This window comes from Petromyzon marinus, chromosome 54 (assembly GCF_048934315.1).
Source record: "Petromyzon marinus isolate PM22_M1 ecotype Great Lakes invasive population chromosome 54, UKy_Petmar_22M1.pri1.0, whole genome shotgun sequence".
NCBI lineage: Eukaryota > Metazoa > Chordata > Hyperoartia > Petromyzontiformes > Petromyzontidae > Petromyzon > Petromyzon marinus.
The window spans coordinates 9,304,303-9,328,970 of NC_133720.1; the positions used below are offsets into that span (position 1 = coordinate 9,304,303).

At 52.8% G+C, this 24,668-nt stretch overlaps 1 protein-coding gene across 1 annotated transcript; it reads right to left on the reverse strand.

Moving 5' to 3' along the window:
* Nucleotides 1-18,096: 18,096 nt before the first annotated feature.
* LOC142905441 (uncharacterized) lies at nt 18,097-23,305 on the reverse strand. The gene has a single exon (XM_076052162.1). It carries the CDS (start codon nt 19,855-19,857, stop codon nt 18,394-18,396), a length of 1,464 nt encoding a protein of 487 aa, XP_075908277.1. The 5' UTR covers nt 19,858-23,305; the 3' UTR covers nt 18,097-18,393.
* Nucleotides 23,306-24,668: the final 1,363 nt, after the last annotated feature.

Below are 24,668 nucleotides of genomic sequence, written 5' to 3' on the forward strand. Positions count from 1 at the left end.
GGTGCCACGGGTCGACTGACTGAGATGACTGGCTGATGCACCACTTGTGCCCCCTACTGTGCCAACCTGCTGTGCTTTAGCCACCCATGGCTCCGCTCTTTGTTGTGAGCGTCGCTCCTCCGCCTTCCGTTGTTGGAGGGCGACTGCCTCCAACTGCCCGGTAGCGTCCTTCACGAGCCTCCTCCACAGAGGCCGATCTTGACACCGCTGGTACCAGTCATCGGCAAGTCCACTCAGCTCTACGTTCTCCTGTACCACATCACTCCATCTCTTCTCTAGCCCGTTCCGCGCCCGTTTAGCCCCCTCAATCCGGCCGAACAAAAGCTGTTTCGGCATGCGGTGGCTGGGGATGCGGGCTACATGACCCAGCTATCGCAGCCTTGCCCGCCGGAGGAGCTCACCGATGGGACCTTGCACAGATCTTTCAAGGACCTGTGAGCTCCTCACACAATCCAGTCTGGCCAAACCCAGGATGGATCGTAGGCAGGCCAGCCTAAATGTTTCTAACTGGCGAAGATGTTCCATTAGGGGGGTCCACGTTTCGCAAGCGTAGAGAAGGGAGGAAATGACCGTGGCCGAGAAGACCTGAAGCTTAGTGCGGAGCGACAGACCAGGCAGCTTCCACACAGCGTTACGACACCGATGGAAAGATATTGCCGCTCGACTGATTCGGAGTGAAACCTCTGCTGTTAAACTGAAGCCAGTCATAAGCACACTGCCCAGGTATGGGAAACTCTCCACTCCCTCCACAACTGCCCCATCACCGATTGGGAGTTTTGGGGGTGGAGTGTCCGATGGTACAAAATACCCAGGCAGGTGCTTAGATTTGGTGGGGCTGATGGTAAGGCCCCATCTCTTAGTGGCACGCTCCAGTCTCAGCACCAGCGTCTCCAACTCCTCTGAATGAGCAGCTATTACCAAATCATCTGCATACATAACGTGGTTGAGCAATAGGGAGCCATCCCCTGACCGCACCCGGGCATCGATCAGCCTCCCATTATATCTGTACCATATGGAGATTCCCCCGGTACAGCAATTGAACGCTTCACGAACTACGTGGTCAAAATAGATGTTAAATAATGTGGGAGCCAGAGGACATCCATGTCGCACCCCAAGGTGTACAGGGAATGGCTCGGACTCCCGGCCACGTAGTTTTACCCGGGCCCGCTCACCATCATGAAGGTCCTTACACACAGACACACACACACAGACACACACAGAGACACACACACACAAACACACACACAGGCACAGACACACACAGACGCACACACAGACATACAGACAAACACACAGACACACACACAAACACACAGACACACACACACAGACAAACACACAGACACACACACAGACAAACACAAACACAGACAAACACACAGACACACAGACACACACACAGACACACACACAGACACACAGACACACACAACAACAACAACTGCCATACGCCACTAAGTGGCGGTGACGTCACCACGACGCTTGTGCCAGGCCATGTGCACCTTGAGGCCACGGGAAGTGTCGAACGCCCGCTGGCAGGAGGTCACGGGGCAGACCCAAGTGCCACGGGTCGACTGACTGAGATGACTGGCTGATGCACCACCTGTGCCCCCTACTGTGCCAACCTGCTGTGCTTTAGCCACCCGGCGCTCCGCTTGTTGTTGTGAGCGTCGCTCCTCCGCCCTCCGTTGTTGTTGGAGGGCCACTACCTCCTACTGCCCAGTAGCGTCCTTCACGAGCCTCCTCCACAGAGGCCGATCTTTGACACCGCTGGTACTAGTCATCGGCAAGTCCACTCAGCTCCACGTCCTCCTGTACCACATCACTCCATCTCTTCTCTAGCCCGTGCCGCGCCCATTAAGCCCCCTCTATCCGGCCGAACAACGCTGTTTAGGCATGCGGTGGCTGGGCATGCGGGCTACATGACTAAGCCAACGCAGCCTTGCCTGCCGGAGAAGCTCACCGATGGGACTTTGCCCAGATCTTTCAAGGATTTGTGAGCTCTTCACACAATCCAGCCTCGTTAAACCCAGGATGGATCGTAGGCAGGCCAGCCTTCATGTTTCTAACTGGCGAAGATGTCCCATTAGGGGGATCCACGTTTCGCAAGCGTAGAAAAGGGAGGGAATGACCATGGTCGAGAAGACCTGAAACTTAGTGCGGAGCGACAGACCAGGTAGCTTCCACACAGCATTACGCAACCGATGAAAAGATATTGCCGTTCGACTGATTCGGAGTGAGACATCCGCTGTCAAACCCGAGCCGGTCATGGACACACTGCCCAGGTATGGGAAACTCTCCACTCTCTCCACAACTGCCCCATCACCGATTGGGAATTGTGGGAGTGGAGTGTCCGATGGTACAAAATACCCAGGTAGGTGCTTAGTTTTGGTGGGGCTGATGATAAGGCCCCACCTCTTAGTGGCAAGCTCCAGGTTCAGTAGCACACAGACACACACACAGACACACACAGACGGAGACACACAGACAGACACACAGAGACATATACACGGACACAGAGACACACACACAGACACACACACAGAGATACACACAGACACAATTGTGTTGGCACACACAATGCAACAACTTGTGTCTGAAACATTGTGATTGTACTGTTTGTTTAACTTCTTTTGCGCCGTACGTAGCCAGCCGTGCTAATTGTGGCCCTTAATGTGAAGGGGGGGGGAGATTTGTTTATAAAATCGGCGACGTTTCGGCCAATGATCCTTTGTCATATCCGAGAGATGTCTCTATAGGTCATGCAGTTGCCATGTGTGTGACGGTTAAAGTGTTGCCGAACCGAGGGGTGAGCAGCGCCGCTCGACTGACAAAGACGGAGGTGCGACGGTTCGAGTCCACCCCCAGGTGCGGCAGTTGAAACGATGGGTAGCGACTTTTTGAAATCTGCACCCCCCCCCCCCCCACGCAATCTCACCCACCCCAATCTCACCCCCCCCCCATTCCCGCCTTCCCCACCAACCCCCCCCCCCTAATTCCCCCCCCCAATCCCCACCACCCCCCCCCTCAAATTCACCCCTCCCTAATCCCCCTTTCCCCACCGATCCCCCCCTCCGATCCCCCCCCCCCAATTCCCCCACCCCCACAATTATTGATGTGGTGGTGGTTGTTGATGTGGTGGTGGTTGTTGATGTGGTGGTGGTTGATGTGGTGGTGGTTGTTGATGTGGTGGTGGCTGGCGTGTTGGTGGTGGTTGTTGATGTGGTGGTGGCTGGTGTGGTGGTGGTTGTTGATGTGGTGGTGGCTGGTGTGGTGGTGGTTGTTGATGTGGTGGTGGTTGTTGATGTGGTGGTGGCTGGTGTGGTGGTGGTTGTTGATGTGGTGGTGGTTGTTGATGTGGTGGTGGTTGTTGATGTGGTGGTGGTTGTTGGTGTGGTGGTGGTTGACCATTGTGATGGCTTTCTGGAGCTGTGGTGGTGGTTGTTGGTGTGGTGGTGGTGGTGGTTGGTGTGGTAGTGGTGGTTGGTGTGGTGGTGGTGGTTGGTGTGGTGGTGGTTGTTGGTGTGGTGGTGGTGGTGGGTTGGTGTGGTAGTGGTGGTTGGTGTGGTGGTGGTGGTTGTTGGTGTGGTGGTGGTGGTGGTTGGTGTGGTGGTGGTGGTGGTTGTTGGTGTGGTGGTGTTGGTGGTGGTGTTGGTGTGGTGGTGGTGGTTGTTGGTGTGGTGGTGGTTGTTGGTGTTGTGGTGGTGGTTGGTGTGGTGGTGGTGGTTGTTGGTGTGGTGGTGGTGGTTGTTGGTGTGGTGGTGGTGGTTGTTGGTGTGGTGGTGGTGGTTGTTGGTGTGGTGGTGGTGGTTGTTGGTGTGGTGGTGGTGGTTGTTGGTGTGGAGGGTGAGCGCCGCTTAGCGGGTGAGACCCGATCATCGTCGCAATTTCACTGGGCCAGCGGACTTCACGATGATCCCGCAAACCGGCGGGGGTCTCTCTCGAACCTCGCTCGCTCGCCTCGCCCCGCGCCTGCCTCGGCTGCTCCACGCTGGCTAGGAGATGTTAACTCCCTCGCCCGGTATGCAGGAGGTCGTGGGTTCCATCGCAACCCTGACGAAGCCTGCTGCTGCTGCTGTGTATGTGGAGTTTGCGGTGTCTCTCTCTCTCTGCGTGAGAGTCCTCCGGTATTTCACTCCACATTGAGAATCAACGTCACGTGTTTAGAGAGTTGCTTGACTGCTATAAATGTCCACGTGGTAACAGGCCACTTGGTTCAGCTACCATTTGTGATGGGCAGGTCGCTTCTGACAAAGAGCTACGTAGCTCAGTGGGGGCTTGCCTGGTCAAAAAACAAAATAGTTTAATAGTTAGTAGTCGTGAGCCGTCACTCAACACGACTCGTGAGTGAAACGTAGGGCGCGTGGCTGGACGGCACTCAGACGGAGAAGTCGAATCGCTTCTAAAATGGACAATTTTACATTTACATCGCCTTCACTCGAGGCGCTGGATGACGTAGCTCACAAAATCACGGCACTCTTCTCGATTGACGTAGTGGACAGGCGGCGTGCTACGAGGTGTTGAGGAATGAGTGACTGCAGAGACAGAGAGGGGAAGAACACAGCGACTGTCATCACTCTACACACACACAGCGACTGTTATCACTCTACACACACAGCGACTGTCATCACCCTACACACACAGCGACTGTCATCACCCTACACACACACAGCGACTGTCATCACCCTACACACACAGCGACTGTCATCACCCTACACACACACAGTGACTGTCATCACTCTACACACACAGTGACTGTCATCACTCTACACACACAGCGACTGTCATCACTCTACACACACAGCGACTGTCATCACCCTACACACACACAGTGACTGTCATCACCCTACACACACAGCGACTGTCATCACCCTACACACACAGCGACTGTCATCACCCTACACACACAGCGACTGTCATCACCCTACACACACAGCGACTGTCATCACCCTACACACACAGCGACTGTCATCACTCTACACACAGCGACTGTCATCACCCTACACACACACAGTGACTGTCATCACCCTACACACACAGCGACTGTCATCACCCTACACACACAGCGACTGTCATCACCCTACACACACAGCGACTGTCATCACCCTACACACACAGCGACTGTCATCACCCTACACACACACAGCGACTGTCATCACTCTACACACACAGCGACTGTCATCACCCTACACACACAGCGATTGTCATCACCCTACACACACAGTGACTGTCATCACCCTACACACACAGCGACTGTCATCACCCTACACACACAGCGACTGTCATCACCCTACACACACAGCGATTGTCATCACCCTACACACACAGTGACTGTCATCACCCTACACACACAGCGACTGTCATCACCCTACACACACAGCGACTGTCATCACTCTACACACAGACAGCGACTGTCATCCACCTACACACACAGCGACTGTCATCACCCTACACACACAGCGACTGTCATCACCCTACACACACAGTGACTGTCATCACCCTACACACACAGCGACTGTCATCACCCTACACACACAGTGACTGTCATCACTCTACACACACAGCGACTGTTATCACCCTACACTCACACAGTGACTGTCATCACCCTACACACACAGCGACTGTCATCACCCTACACACACAGCGACTGTCATCACCCTACACACACAGCGACTGTCATCACCCTACACACACAGCGACTGTCATCACCCTACACACACAGCGACTGTCATCACTCTACACACACAGCGACTGTCATCACCCTACACACACACAGTGACTGTCATCACCCTACACACACAGCGACTGTCATCACCCTACACACACAGCGACTGTCATCACCCTACACACACAGCGACTGTCATCACCCTACACACACAGCGACTGTCATCACCCTACACACACACAGCGACTGTCATCACTCTACACACACAGCGACTGTCATCACCCTACACACACAGCGATTGTCATCACCCTACACACACAGTGACTGTCATCACCCTACACACACAGCGACTGTCATCACCCTACACACACAGCGACTGTCATCACCCTACACACACAGCGATTGTCATCACCCTACACACACAGTGACTGTCATCACCCTACACACACAGCGACTGTCATCACTCTACACACAGACAGCGACTGTCATCAACCTACACACACAGCGACTGTCATCACCCTACACACACAGTGACTGTCATCACTCTACACACACAGCGACTGTTATCACCCTACACTCACACAGTGACTGTCATCACCCTACACACACAGCGACTGTCATCACCCTACACACACAGCGACTATCATCACCCTACACACACAGCGACTGTCATCACCCTACACACACAGCGACTGTCATCACCCTACACACACAGCGACTGTCATCACCCTACACACACAGCGACTGTCATCACCCTACACACACAGCGACTGTCATCACCCTACACACACAGCGACTGTCATCACCCTACACACACAGCGACTGTCATCACCCTACACACACAGCGACTGTCATCACCCTACACACACAGCGACTGTCATCACTCTACACAGACAGCGACTGTCATCACCCTACACACACAGCGACTGTCATCACCCTACACTCACACAGCGACTGTCATCACCCTACACACACAGCGACTGTCATCACCCTACACACACAGCGACTGTCATCACTCTACACACACAGCGACTGTCATCACCCTACACACACAGCGACTGTCATCACCCTACACACACAGCGACTGTCATCACTCTACACACAGACAGCGACTGTCATCACCCTACACACACAGCGACTGTCATCACCCTACACTCACACAGCGACTGTCATCACCCTACACACACACAGCTACTGTCATCACCCTACACACACAGCGACTGTCATCACCCTACACACACAGCGACTGTCATCACTCTACACACACAGCGACTGTCATCACTCTACACACACAGCGACTGTCATCACCCTACACACACAGCGACTGTCATCACCCTACACACACAGTGACTGTCATCACTCTACACACACAGCGACTGTCATCACCCTACACACACAGCGACTGTCATCACCCTACACACACAGCGAGTGTCATCACCCTACACACACAGCGACTGTCATCACCCTACACACACAGCGACTGTCATCACCCTACACACACAGCGACTGTCATCACCCTACACACACAGTGACTGTCATCACTCTACACACACAGCGACTGTCATCACTCTACACACACAGCGACTGTCATCACCCTACACACACAGTGACTGTCATCACCCTACACACACAGCGACTGTCATCACCCTACACACACAGCGACTGTCATCACCCTACACACACAGCGACAGTCATCACCCTACACACACACAGCGACTGTCATCACCCTACACACACAGCGACTGTCATCACCCTACACACACAGCGACTGTCATCACTCTACACACACAGCGACTGTCATCACCCTACACACACAGCGACTGTTATCACCCTACACACACACAGCGACTGTCATCACTCTACACACACAGCGACTGTCATCACTCTACACACACAGCGACTGTCATCACCCTACACACACAGCGACTGTCATCACAATACACACACACAGCGACTGTCATCACTCTACACACACAGTGACTGTCATCACCCTACACACACAGCGACTGTCATCACTCTACACACACACAGCGACTGTCATCACCCTACACACACAGCGACTGTCATCACTCTACACACACAGCGACTGTCATCACCCTACACACACAGCGACTGTCATCACCCTACACACACAGCGACTGTCATCACCCTACACACACAGCGACTGTCATCACTCTACACACACAGCGACTGTCATCACTCTACACACACATTGACTGTCATCACTCTACACACATAGCGACTGTCATCACCCTACACACACAGCGACTGTCATCACCCTACACACACAGCGACTGTCATCACTCTACACACACAGCGACTGTCATCACCCTACACACACACAGCGACTGTCATCACTCTACACACACAGCGACTGTCATCACCCTACACACACAGCGACTGTCATCACCCTACACACACACAGCGACTGTCATCACCCTACACACACAGCGACTGTCATCACCCTACACGCACACAGCGACTGTCATCACTCTACACACACAGCGACTGTCATCACCCTACACACACAGCGACTGTCATCACCCTACACACACAGCGACTGTCATCACTCTACACACACAGCGACTGTCATCACCCTACACACACACAGCGACTGTCATCACCCTACACACACAGCGACTGTCATCACCCTACACACACAGCGACTGTCATCACCCTACACACACAGCGACTGTCATCACCCTACACACACAGCGACTGTCATCACTCTACACACACAGCGACTGTCATCACCCTACACACACAGCGACTGTCATCACTCTACACACACAGCGACTGTCATCACTCTACACACACATTGACTGTCATCACTCTACACACATAGCGACTGTCATCACCCTACACACACAGCGACTGTCATCACCCTACACACACAGCGACTGTCATCACTCTACACACACAGCGACTGTCATCACCCTACACACACACAGCGACTGTCATCACTCTACACACACAGCGACTGTCATCACCCTACACACACAGCGACTGTCATCACCCTACACACACACAGCGACTGTCATCACCCTACACACACAGCGACTGTCATCACCCTACACGCACACAGCGACTGTCATCACTCTACACACACAGCGACTGTCATCACCCTACACACACAGCGACTGTCATCACCCTACACACACAGCGACTGTCATCACCTAACACACACAGCGACTGTCATCACCCTACACACACACAGCGACTGTCATCACCCTACACACACAGCGACTGTCATCACCCTACACACACAGCGACTGTCATCACCCTACACACACAGCGACTGTAATCGCATTGTGTAAGCCGTACACCACCGCACACAAGTTCATTATTCCCCCCCCCACCGATGTAATTGGTAATTACTACAGCTGTTCCCTTTAGGGCCTTAATTGCAGAGTTTCTCTTCAAGTGTCAGATTTGGTCAGCAAATGGAACGTCACCCGCACATTCACTGAGCAACAACCCCCCCTTACACCCAATAAAGACAAAGACCCCCCCCCCCACACCGTATAGCCTAAACAGACTGTTGGGGCAAGTGCTGAGTAGCAGCAACAGCAGCTGTGAAGGCTGCTGGTGTTCGTGTCACACGGGAGCGTGTTTGGGGTGCCCCGCGCCACGCCTCGCTGCCTTTGACTCCCATCGCGGCGATGTTGCCTTCAGCTGCTGCAGCTACAACTACTACAACCACAACTACAGCTACAACTACAGCTACAACTACTGCTACAACCACAACTACTACTACAACCACAACTACAGCTACTGCTACAACCACGACTACAGCTACAACTACAGCTACAACTATAGCTACAACTATTACCACAAATACAGCTACAACTACTGCTACAACCACAACCACAACTACAGCTACAACTATAGCTACAACTACTACCACAACTACTGCTACAACCACAACTACAACTACTGCTACAACCACAACTACTGCTACAACTACTGCTACAACCACAACTACTACTACAACTACTGCCACAAACTACAGCTACAACTACTGCAACTACAGCTACAACTACTGCTACATCCTGAACACCTCCTCTGTCAGCCAGGGTCTTTGGGGAGGTCTGGACCGCGTACCCAAAGCAGCCATTGCAGCTGCATGAGTCATAGTCCTGAACCTCGCCCATTTACCCTCGACATCAGGAGGAGTCGGGGACGATGCCAATCCCAGCCGCAAGCGATGATGAAATTCTCGCTTGTAACTTTCATCAGATAACTGAGACCAGGCCACTTTAGGTTGGAATGGGGTCCTGGGTGTACACTCACCGCCGGAGTGGAAGAATGGCAGGCGCATCTAACAGATAACAAGTCGATGGTCAGAGAGCTGATCAGCTCCACGGTAGGTCCTGGTGTCAAGGACATGGGCTCGCATCCGCTGGTCCGTCACTATGTAGTCCAGCATATGTTCTTGCTTGGACCCGGCATGCATCCATGATGTTGTGTGGATGCGCCGATGCCGGAACAGCGTGTTGGTAATTACAAGCCCATGGGCTGCACAAAAATCTAGCAGCCTCCTACCGTTGTTATTGAGCTGATCTGGCCCATGCCCTCCAATCACTCCAGACCAGGTGCCAGTATCATGACCAACTCGGGCATTGAAGTCACCCAACATGATGACTCTATCCCGAGGGGCCACTTTAGCCAGCACCTGTGACAGGAGGTCATAGAAGGCATCTGACTCATCGGCTTTGCCTGCATCCCTCCACGGATGTTCATCTTCGGTGGGGGCATAAGTAACCACGACCACCATTCCTCGACTCCGGTTGATGGGAAGGCGAGCCCAACGTAGCCTTAGGCTTACAGCTTCCCACACCTCACCGCCACGCTCACACGCCCCCTTCATTATTTTGTTGAAAAGAAGAGCCACACCCTGTTGTTTGGCAGTCTGCTGCCCCGAGTAGAGGACTGTCCACCCCTCATGGTAGCAGGAGCCAGAGCCGGTCCACCGGACCTCCTGAATGCCGCATAAATCCAGGCGGTACCGGTCGAGCTCCCGACAAAGCAGTGGCAGCCTCTCCTCCGCAGTGAGCGTTCGAACCTTCCACGTGGCCACCCGTAGTGCTTTTTCGTTGTTTCTGGAGGAGCCCCGAGGGTAGAGATTCAATCTCCTGGCTCCGCCAAATGGGGTTTGGCCAGGAGACGTCATAGACGCCGGGCCCCCCGGGGCCTCCGGCACAAGCTTATTAGTTATATACTTATAACACACACACAGACACACACAGACACACACACAGACGCACACACAGACAAACAAACAGACATACACACAGACACAAAGACACACACACAAAAAACACACAGACACACACACACAGACACACACACAGACACAGACACACACAGATACACACACAGACACACACACACAGATACACACACAGACAAACACACACATACACACAGACACACAGACACACACACACAGAGACACATACAGACACAGACACACACACAGACAAACACACAGACACACACACAGACACAGACACACAGATACACACACAGACACACACACACAAACACATACACACAGACACACACACAGACACACAGACACAGATACACACACAGGCACACACACATACAAACACACAGCCACACATACAAACAACAACAACCGCCATTCGCCACTAAGTGGCGGTGACGTCACCACGACACTTGTGCCAGGCCATGTGCACATTGAGGCCACGTGAAGTGTCGAACGCCCGCTGGCAGGAGGTCACGGGGCAGACCCAGGTGCCACGGGTCGACTGACTGAGATGACTGGCTGATGCACCACTTGTGCCCCCTACTGTGCCAACCTGCTGTGCTTTAGCCACCCATGGCTCCGCTCTTTGTTGTGAGCGTCGCTCCTCCGCCTTCCGTTGTTGGAGGGCGACTGCCTCCAACTGCCCGGTAGCGTCCTTCACGAGCCTCCTCCACAGAGGCCGATCTTGACACCGCTGGTACCAGTCATCGGCAAGTCCACTCAGCTCTACGTTCTCCTGTACCACATCACTCCATCTCTTCTCTAGCCCGTTCCGCGCCCGTTTAGCCCCCTCAATCCGGCCGAACAAAAGCTGTTTCGGCATGCGGTGGCTGGGGATGCGGGCTACATGACCCAGCTATCGCAGCCTTGCCCGCCGGAGGAGCTCACCGATGGGACCTTGCACAGATCTTTCAAGGACCTGTGAGCTCCTCACACAATCCAGTCTGGCCAAACCCAGGATGGATCGTAGGCAGGCCAGCCTAAATGTTTCTAACTGGCGAAGATGTTCCATTAGGGGGGTCCACGTTTCGCAAGCGTAGAGAAGGGAGGAAATGACCGTGGCCGAGAAGACCTGAAGCTTAGTGCGGAGCGACAGACCAGGCAGCTTCCACACAGCGTTACGACACCGATGGAAAGATATTGCCGCTCGACTGATTCGGAGTGAAACCTCTGCTGTTAAACTGAAGCCAGTCATAAGCACACTGCCCAGGTATGGGAAACTCTCCACTCCCTCCACAACTGCCCCATCACCGATTGGGAGTTTTGGGGGTGGAGTGTCCGATGGTACAAAATACCCAGGCAGGTGCTTAGATTTGGTGGGGCTGATGGTAAGGCCCCATCTCTTAGTGGCACGCTCCAGTCTCAGCACCAGCGTCTCCAACTCCTCTGAATGAGCAGCTATTACCAAATCATCTGCATACATAACGTGGTTGAGCAATAGGGAGCCATCCCCTGACCGCACCCGGGCATCGATCAGCCTCCCATTATATCTGTACCATATGGAGATTCCCCCGGTACAGCAATTGAACGCTTCACGAACTACGTGGTCAAAATAGATGTTAAATAATGTGGGAGCCAGAGGACATCCCTGTCGCACCCCAAGGTGTACAGGGAATGGCTCGGACTCCCGGCCACGTAGTTTTACCCGGGCCCGCTCACCATCATGAAGGTCCTTACACACAGACACACACACACAGACACACACAGAGACACACACACACAAACACACACACAGGCACAGACACACACAGACGCACACACAGACATACAGACAAACACACAGACACACACACAAACACACAGACACACACACACAGACAAACACACAGACACACACACAGACAAACACAAACACAGACAAACACACAGACACACAGACACACACACAGACACACACACAGACACACAGACACACACAACAACAACAACTGCCATACGCCACTAAGTGGCGGTGACGTCACCACGACGCTTGTGCCAGGCCATGTGCACCTTGAGGCCACGGGAAGTGTCGAACGCCCGCTGGCAGGAGGTCACGGGGCAGACCCAAGTGCCACGGGTCGACTGACTGAGATGACTGGCTGATGCACCACCTGTGCCCCCTACTGTGCCAACCTGCTGTGCTTTAGCCACCCGGCGCTCCGCTTGTTGTTGTGAGCGTCGCTCCTCCGCCCTCCGTTGTTGTTGGAGGGCCACTACCTCCTACTGCCCAGTAGCGTCCTTCACGAGCCTCCTCCACAGAGGCCGATCTTTGACACCGCTGGTACTAGTCATCGGCAAGTCCACTCAGCTCCACGTCCTCCTGTACCACATCACTCCATCTCTTCTCTAGCCCGTGCCGCGCCCATTAAGCCCCCTCTATCCGGCCGAACAACGCTGTTTAGGCATGCGGTGGCTGGGCATGCGGGCTACATGACTAAGCCAACGCAGCCTTGCCTGCCGGAGAAGCTCACCGATGGGACTTTGCCCAGATCTTTCAAGGATTTGTGAGCTCTTCACACAATCCAGCCTCGTTAAACCCAGGATGGATCGTAGGCAGGCCAGCCTTCATGTTTCTAACTGGCGAAGATGTCCCATTAGGGGGATCCACGTTTCGCAAGCGTAGAAAAGGGAGGGAATGACCATGGTCGAGAAGACCTGAAACTTAGTGCGGAGCGACAGACCAGGTAGCTTCCACACAGCATTACGCAACCGATGAAAAGATATTGCCGTTCGACTGATTCGGAGTGAGACATCCGCTGTCAAACCCGAGCCGGTCATGGACACACTGCCCAGGTATGGGAAACTCTCCACTCTCTCCACAACTGCCCCATCACCGATTGGGAATTGTGGGAGTGGAGTGTCCGATGGTACAAAATACCCAGGTAGGTGCTTAGTTTTGGTGGGGCTGATGATAAGGCCCCACCTCTTAGTGGCAAGCTCCAGGTTCAGTAGCACACAGACACACACACAGACACACACAGACGGAGACACACAGACAGACACACAGAGACATATACACGGACACAGAGACACACACACAGACACACACACAGAGATACACACAGACACAATTGTGTTGGCACACACAATGCAACAACTTGTGTCTGAAACATTGTGATTGTACTGTTTGTTTAACTTCTTTTGCGCCGTACGTAGCCAGCCGTGCTAATTGTGAAGGGGGGGGGAGATTTGTTTATAAAATCGGCGACGTTTCGGCCAATGATCCTTTGTCATATCCGAGAGATGTCTCTATAGGTCATGCAGTTGCCATGTGTGTGACGGTTAAAGTGTTGCCGAACCGAGGGGTGAGCAGCGCCGCTCGACTGACAAAGACGGAGGTGCGACGGTTCGAGTCCACCCCCAGGTGCGGCAGTTGAAACGATGGGTAGCGACTTTTTGAAATCTGCACCCCCCCCCCCCCACGCAATCTCACCCACCCCAATCTCACCCCCCCCCCATTCCCGCCTTCCCCACCAACCCCCCCCCCCTAATTCCCCCCCCCAATCCCCACCACCCCCCCCCTCAAATTCACCCCTCCCTAATCCCCCTTTCCCCACCGATCCCCCCCTCCGATCCCCCCCCCCAATTCCCCCACCCCCACAATTATTGATGTGGTGGTGGTTGTTGATGTGGTGGTGGTTGTTGGTGTGGTGGTGGTTGATGTGGTGGTGGTTGTTAATGTGGTGGTGGTTGTTGATGTGGTGGTGGTTGATGTGGTGGTGGTTGTTGATGTGGTGGTGGCTGGCGTGTTGGTGGTGGTTGTTGATGTGGTGGTGGCTGGTGTGGTGGTGGTGGTTGTTGATGTGGTGGTGGCTGGTGTGGTGGTGGTTGTTGATGTGGTGGTGGTTGTTGATGTGGTGGTGGCTGGTGTGGTGGTGGTTGTTGATGTGGTGGTGGTTGTTGATGTGGTGGTGGTTGTTGATGTGGTGGTGGTTGTTGGTGTGGTGGTGGTTGACCATTGTGATGGCTTTCTGGAGCTGTGGTGGTGGTTGTTGGTGTGGTGGTGGTGGTTGGTGTGGTGGTGGTGGTGGTTGGTGTGGTAGTGGTGGTTGGTGTGGTGGTGGTGGTTGGTGTGGTGGTGGTGGTGGTTGGTGTGGTAGTGGTGGTTGGTGTGGTGGTGGTGGTTGTTGGTGTGGTGGTGGTGGTGGTTGGTGTGGTGGTGGTGGTGGTGGTTGTTGGTGTGGTGGTGTTGGTGGTGGTGTTGGTGTGGTGGTGGTGGTTGTTGGTGTGGTGGTGGTTGTTGGTGTTGTGGTGGTGGTTGGTGTGGTGGTGGTGGTTGTTGGTGTGGTGGTGGTGGTTGTTGGTGTGGTGGTGGTGGTTGTTGGTGTGGTGGTGGTGGTTGTTGGTGTGGTGGTGGTGGTTGTTGGTGTGGAGGGTGAGCGCCGCTTAGCGGGTGAGACCCGATCATCGTCGCAATTTCACTGGGCCAGCGGACTTCACGATGAACCGCACACCGGCGGGGGTCTCTCTCGAACCTCGCTCGCTCGCCTCGCCCCGCGCCTGCCTCGGCTGCTCCACGCTGGCTAGGAGATGTTAACTCCCTCGCCCGGTGTGCAGGAGGTCGTGGGTTCCATCGCAACCCTGACGAAGCCTGCTGCTGCTGCTGTGTATGTGGAGTTTGCGGTGTCTCTCTCTCTCTGCGTGAGAGTCCTCCGGTATTTCACTCCACATTGAGAATCAACGTCACGTGTTTAGAGAGTTGCTTGACTGCTATAAATGTCCACGTGGTAACAGGCCACTTGGTTCAGCTACCATTTCTGATGGGCAGGTCGCTTCTGACAAAGAGCTACGTAGCTCAGTGGGGCTTGCCTGGTCAAAAAACAAAATAGTTTAATAGTTAGTAGTCGTGAGCCGTCACTCAACACGACTCGTGAGTGAAACGCAGGGAGCGTGGCTGGACGGCACTCAGACGGAGAAGTCGAATCGCTTCTAAAATGGACAATTTTACATTTACATCGCCTTCACTCGAGGCGCTGGATGACGTAGCTCACCAAATCACGGCACTCTTCTCGATTGACGTAGTGGACAGGCGGCGTGCTACGAGGTGTTGAGGAATGAGTGACTGCAGAGACAGAGAGGGGAAGAACACAGCGACTGTCATCACCCTACACACACAGCGACTGTCATCACTCTACACACACAGCGACTGTCATCACTCTACACACACACAGCGACTGTCATCACTCTACACACACAGCGACTGTCATCACCCTACACACACAGCGACTGTCATCACCCTACACACACACAGTGACTGTCATCACCCTACACACACAGCGACTGTCATCACTCTACACACACAGTGACTGTCATCACCCTACACACACACAGTGACTGTCATCACCCTACACACACAGCGACTGTCATCACCCTACACACACAGCGACTGTCATCACCCTACACACACACAGCGACTGTCATCACCCTACACACACAGCGACTGTCATCACCCTACACACACAGCGACTGTCATCACCCTACACACACACAGTGACTGTCATCACCCTACACACACAGCGACTGTCATCACTCTACACACACAGTGACTGTCATCACCCTACACACACACAGTGACTGTCATCACCCTACACACACAGCGACTGTCATCACCCTACACACACAGCGACTGTCATCACCCTACACACACAGCGACTGTCATCACCCTACACACACACAGCGACTGTCATCACTCTACACACACAGCGACTGTCATCACCCTACACACACACAGCGACTGTCATCACCCTACACACACAGCGACTGTCATCACTCTACACACACAGCGACTGTCATCACCCTACACACACAGCGACTGTCATCACTCTACACACACAGCGACTGTCATCACCCTACACACACAGCGACTGTCATCACTCTACACACACAGCGACTGTCATCACAATACACACACAGCGACTGTCATCACCCTACACACACACAGCGACTGTCATCACTCTACACACACAGCGACTGTCATCACCCTACACACACAGCGACTGTCATCACCCTACACACACAGCGACTGTCATCACAATACACACACACAGCGACTGTCATCACTCTACACACACAGTGACTGTCATCACCCTACACACACAGCGACTGTCATCACTCTACACACACACAGCGACTGTCATCACCCTACACACACAGCGACTGTCATCACTCTACACACACAGCGACTGTCATCACCCTACACACACAGCGACTGTCATCACCCTACACACACAGCGACTGTCATCACCCTACACACAGCGACTGTCATCACTCTACACACACAGCGACTGTCATCACCCTACACACACAGCGACTGTCATCACCCTACACACACAGCGACTGTCATCACTCTACACACACAGTGACTGTCATCACTCTACACACACAGCGACTGTCATCACCCTACACACACAGCGACTGTCATCACCCTACACACACAGCGACTGTCATCACTCTACACACACAGCGACTGTCATCACCCTACACACACAGCGACTGTCATCACCCTACACACACAGCGACTGTCATCACCCTACACACACAGCGACTGTCATCACTCTACACACACAGCGACTGTCATCACCCTACACACACAGCGACTGTCATCACTCTACACACACATTGACTGTCATCACTCTACACACATAGCGACTGTCATCACCCTACACACACAGCGACTGTCATCACCCTACACACACAGCGACTGTCATCACTCTACACACACAGCGACTGTCATCACCCTACACACACACAGCGACTGTCATCACTCTACACACACAGCGACTGTCATCACCCTACACACACAGCGACTGTCATCACCCTACACACACACAGCGACTGTCATCACCCTACACACACAGCGACTGTCATCACCCTACACGCACACAGCGACTGTCATCACTCTACACACACAGCGACTGTCATCACCCTACACACACAGCGACTGTCATCACTCTACACACACAGCGACTGTCATCACCCAACACACACAGCGACTGTCATCACCCTACACACACACAGCGACTGTCATCACCCTACACACACAGCGACTGTCATCACCCTACACACACAGCGACTGTCATCACCCTACACACACAGCGACTGTAATCGCATTGTGTAAGCCGTACACCACCGCACACAAGTTCATTATTCCCCCCCCCCCCACCGATGTAATTGGTAATTACTACAGCTGTTCCCTTTAGGGCCTTAATTGCAGAGTTTCTCTTCAAGTGTCAGATTTGGTCAGCAAATGGAACGTCACCCGCACATTCACTGAGCAACAACCCCCCCTTACACCCAATAAAGACAAAGACCCCCCCCCCCACACCGTATAGCCTAAACAGACTGTTGGGGCAAGTGCTGAGTAGCAGCAACAGCAGCTGTGAAGGCTGCTGGTGTTCGTGTCACACGGGAGCGTGTTTGGGGTGCCCCGCGCCACGCCTCGCTGCCTTTGACTCCCATCGCGGCGATGTTGCCTTCAGCTGCTGCAGCTACAACTACTACAACCACAACTACAGCTACAACTACAGCTACAACTACTGCTACAACCACAACTACTACTACAACCACAACTACAGCTACTGCTACAACCACGACTACAGCTACAACTACAGCTACAACTATAGCTACAACTATTACCACAAATACAGCTACAACTACTGCTACAACCACAACCACAACTACAGCTACAACTATAGCTACAACTACTACCACAACTACTGCTACAACCACAACTACAACTACTGCTACAACCACAACTACTGCTACAACTACTGCTACAACCACAACTACTACTACAACTACTGCCACAAACTACAGCTACAACTACTGCAACTACAGCTACAACTACTGCTACAACCACAACTACTGCTACTACCACAACTACAGCTACAACTACTGCCACAACTACAACTTCTACTACAACTACTGCCACAACTACAACTACAGCTACAACTACTGCTACAACAACTGCTACAACTACTACCACAACTACAGCTACAACTACTGCTACAACTACTGCGACAACTACAGCTACAACTACTGCTACAACTACAGCTACAATCACAACTATTGCTACAACTACAGCTACTGCTACAACTAATGCTACAACTACAGCTACTACCACAACCACTGCTACAACTACAGCTACAACTATAACTACTACTGCTACAACTACAACCACAGCTACAACTACACATACTGCTACAACTACAACCACAGCTACAACTACACATACTGCTACAACTACAACCACTGCTAAAACTACACATACAACTACTGCTACAACTAAAGCTACATCTACAACTACTACCACAACTACAGCTACAGCTACTACCACAACTACTGCTACAACTATAGCTACAACTACAGCTACAACTACTGCTACAACTACTGCTCCAACCACAACTACAACCACTGCTACAACTACAGCTACTGCTACAACTACAGCTACAACTACTACCACAACTACTGCTACAACTACAGCTACAGCTAAAACTACTGCTACAACTAATGCTACAGCTACAACCACAGCTACAACTACTGCTACAACTACAGCTACAACTGCTGCTACAACTGCAACTACTGCTACAACTACAACTACTACCACAACTACTGCTACAACCACTGCTACAACTACTGCTACAACTACTACCACAACTACAACTACTGCTACAACTACAACTACTGGTTCAACTACAGCTACAACTGTAGCTACAACTACAGCTACAACTACTGCTATAACTACTGCTACAACTACAGCTATAACTACTGCTACAACTACTACCACAACTACTGCTACTACCACAACTACTGCCACAACTACTACCACAACTACAACTACAGCTGCAACTACTGCCACAACTACAGCTACACCTAATGCTACAACTACAGCTACAACTACTGCTACAACTGTAGTGTTGTAAAGACGAGTAAACTTCATAGGAGGCACACTCTGTTTATTGTAACTTTTTCCTCATACAATCCTTAACAGACACAGAGGGGCATTCGGTCCCCTCACCCGATACCCTAGGGAGGTACAGCCTCCTAGCGTGGTGGGACTCACACGTCTACCACTAACCTCCTAGCGTGGTGGGACTCACACATCTACCACTAACCTCCTAGTTTGGTGGGACTCACACGTCTACCACTATCCTCCTAGCTTGGCGGGACTCACACGTCTACCACCAACCTCCTAGCTTGGCGGGACTTGCACGTCTACCACTAACCTCCTAGCGTGGTGGGACTCACACGTCTACCACCAACCTCCTAGCTTGGCGGGACTTGCACGTCTACCACTAACCTCCCAGCTTGGCGGGACTCACACGTCTACCACTATCCTCCTAGCTTGGCGGGACTCACACATCTACCACCAACCTCCTAGCTTGGCGGGACTTGCACGTCTACCACTAACCTCCTAGCGTGGTGGGACTCACACGTCTACCACTAACCTCCTAGCTGGGTGGGACTCACACGTCTACCACTAACCTCCTAGCGTGGTGGGACTTGCACATCTACCACTAGCCTCCTAGCTTGGTGGGACTCACACGTCTACCGCTAACCTCCTAGCGTGGTGGGACTTGCACGTCTACCACTAACCTCCTAGCTGGGTGGGACTCACACGTCTACCACTAACCTCCTAGCGTGGTGGGACTCACACGTCTACCACTAGCCTCCTAGCTTGGCGGGACTCACACGTCTACCACTAACCTCCTAGCGTGGTGGGACTCACACGTCTACCACTAGCCTCCTAGCTTGGCGGGACTCACACGTCTACCACTAACCTCCTAGCTTGGCGGGACTCACACGTCTACCACTAACCTCCTAGCTTGGCGGGACTCACACGTCTACCACTAACCTCCTAGCGTGGTGGGACTTGCACGTCTACCGCTAACCTCCTAGCGTGGTGGGACTTGCACGTCTACCGCTAACCTCCTAGCTGGGTGGGATTTGCACGTCTACCGCTAACCTCCTACCTTGGCGGGACTTGCACATCTACCGCTAACCTCCTTGATACCTAAGGAGGTACAGCCTCCGAACTTGGCGGGACTCACACGTCTATCGCTATCCTAGCCTAGAGTCCTCCGGCTGGGACCTAGGGGAGACTATCTGACCCACCGCTGGCCTGGTTAGTCCTGACCACTGGGTATGCTGAGCCTTAGCCCTCAAAAGGGCTGGAAGGCTGGTCCAGGGTCCTAGCTAGGCTCCAGCCCAGTCTTCTGTCTTCGTGTAGGGAGGGAACTCTCTGAGCTCTGTTGGGTCACCCGTCTTATACTCCTTCGTGGCCAGGTAGAACCAATCACACATTCCCACGTGGAACAGTCTGATTGGTTCTTACCAAACCGTGGCAACGATCCACTTCACCTCGTCTGACCCCAACCGCTGTACCCAGAGGTAACGCTGCACTGCCCTGGTGGCAATGCAGGTTACCCAACAGTGCGTAGTTAACACCTCTACACAACTAATGCTATGACTACTGCTACAGCTACAACTACTGCTACAGCTACAACTACTACCACAACTACTGCTACAACTACAACTACAGCTACAACTACTGCTGCAACTACTACTGCAACTACAGCTCCAACTACTGCTACAACTACAACTAATGCTACAACTACAGCCACTGTCACAACTACAGCTACAACTACTGCCACAACTACAGCTACAACTACTGCTAGAACTACTACTACATCTAAAGCTACAACTACTGCTACAACTACTGCTACAACTACTGCTACAACTACTGCTACAACTACAGCCACTACCACAACCACTGCTACAACTACAGCTACTGCTACAACTATAACTACTACTGCTACAACTACAACCACAGCTACAACTACACATACTGCTACAACTACAACCACTGCTACAACTACACATAAAACTACCGCTACAACTAAAGCTACAACTACTACCACAACTACAGCTACAGCTACAACTACTACCACAACTACTGCTACAACAACAGCTACAACTACTGCTACAACTACAGCTACAACTACAATTACTGCTACAACTACTGCTCCAACCACAACTACAACCACTGCTACAACTACAGCTACAATTACTGCTACAACTACAGCTACAACTACTACCACAGCTACTGCTACAACTAATGCTACAGCTACAACCACAGCTACAACTACTGCTACAACTGCTGCTACAACTGCAACTACTGCTACAACTACTGCTACATCTACAACTACTACCACAACTACTGCTACAACCACTGCTGCTACTGCTACAACCACTACCATAACTACTGCTACAACTACTGCTACAACTACTGCCACAACTACTGCTACAACTACAACTACTGGTTCAACTACAGCTACAACTACAGCTACAACTGCAGCTACAACTACAGCTACAACTACTGCTATAACTACTTCTACAGCTATAACTACTGCTACAACTACTACCAAAACTACTGCTACTACCACAACTACTGCCACAACTACTACCACAACTACAACTACAGCTGCAACTACTGCCACAACTACAGCTACAACTACTGCCACAACTACAGCTACACCTAATGCTACAACTACAGCTACAACTACTGCTACAACTGTAGTGTTGTAAAGACGAGTAAACTTCTTAGGAGGCACACTCTGTTTATTGTAACTTTTTCCTCATACAATCCTTAACAGACACAGAGGGGCATTCGGTCCCCTCACCCGATATCCTAGGGAGGTACAGCCTCCTAGCTTGGCGGGACTCACACGTCTACCACTAACCTCCTAGTTTGGTGGGACTCACACGTCTACCACCAACCTCCTAGCTTGGCGGGACTCACACGTCTACCACTAACCTCCTAGCGTGGTGGGACTTGCACATCTACCACTAACCTCCTAGCTTGGTGGGACTCACACGTCTACCACTATCCTCCTAGCTTGGTGGGACTCACACGTCTACCACCAACCTCCTAGCTTGGCGGGACTCACATGTCTACCACTAACCTCCTAGTTTGGTGGGACTCACACGTCTACCGCTAGCCTCCTAGCGTGGTGGGACTCACACGTCTACCGCTAACTTCCTAGCTTGGCGGGACTCACACGTCTACCGCTAACCTGCTAGCGTGGTGGGACTCACACGTCTACCACTAACCTCCTAGCTTGGCGGGACTTGCACATCTACCTCTAATCTCCTAGCTTGGCGGGACTCACACGTCTACCGCTAACCTGCTAGCGTGGTGGGACTCACACGTCTACCACTAGCCTCCTAGCGTGGTGGGACTCACACGTCTACCGCTAGCCTCCTAGCGTGGTGGGACTCACACGTCTACCACTAGCCTCCTAGCTGGGTGGGACTCACACGTCTACCACTAACCTCCTAGCGTGGTGGGACTCACACGTCTACCACTAGCCTCCTAGCTGGGTGGGACTCACACGTCTACCACTAACCTCCTAGCGTGGTGGGACTTGCACGTCTACCACTAACCTCCTAGCTGGGTGGGACTCACACGTCTACCACTAACCTCCTAGCTTAGTGGGACTCACACGTCTACCGCTAGCCTCCTAGCTTGGTGAGACTCACACATCTACCGCTAACCTCCTATCTTGGTGGGACTCGCACGTCTACCACTAACCTCCTAGTTTGGTGGGACTCACACGTCTACCGCTAGCCTCCTAGCTTGGTGGGACTCACACGTCTACCGCTAACTTCCTAGCTTGGCGGGACTCACACGTCTACCGCTAACCTGCTAGCGTGGTGGGACTCACACGTCTACCACTAACCTCCTAGCTTGGCGGGACTTGCACATCTACCGCTAATCTCCTAGCTTGGCGGGACTCACACGTCTACCGCTAACCTGCTAGCGTGGTGGGACTCACACGTCTACCACTAGCCTCCTAGCGTGGTGGGACTCACACGTCTACCGCTAGCCTCCTAGCGTGGTGGGACTCACACGTCTACCACTAACCTCCTAGCTTGGTGGGACTCACACGTCTACCACTAGCCTCCTAGTTTGGTGGGACTCACACGTCTACAACTAACCTCCTAGCTTGGTGAGACTCACACGTCTACCACCAACCTCCTAGCTTGGCGGGACTCACACGTCTACCACCAACCTCCTAGCTTGGTGGGACTCACACGTCTACCACTATCCTCCTAGCTTGGCGGGACTCACATGTCTACCACCAACCTCCTAGCTTGGTGGGACTCACACGTCTACCACTATCCTCCTAGCGTGGTGGGACTTGCACGTCTACCGCTAACCTCCTTGATACCTAAGGAGGTACAGCCTCCGAACTTTGCGGGACTCACACGTCTACCGCTATCCTAGCCTAGAGTCCTCCGGCTGGGACCTAGGCGAGGCTATCTGACCCACCGCTGGCCCGGTGGGTCTTGACCACTGGGTATGCCGAGCCTTAGCCCTCAAAAGGGCTGGAAGGCTGGTCCAGGGTCCTAGCTAGGCTCCAGCCCAGTCTTCTGTCTTCGTGTAGGGAGAGAACTCCGTGCGCTCTGTTGGGTCACCCGTCTTATACTCCTTCGTGGCCAGGTAGAACCAATCACACATTCCCACGTGGAACAGTCTGATTGGTTCTTACCAAACCGTGGCTACGATCCACTTCACCTCGTCTGACCCCAACCGCTGTACCCAGAGGTAACGCTGCACTGCCCTTGTGGCAATGCAGGTTACCCAACAGTGCGTAGTTAACACCTCTACACAACTAATGCTACGACTACTGCTACAGCTACAACTACTGCTACAGCTACAACTACTACCACAACTACTGCTACAAC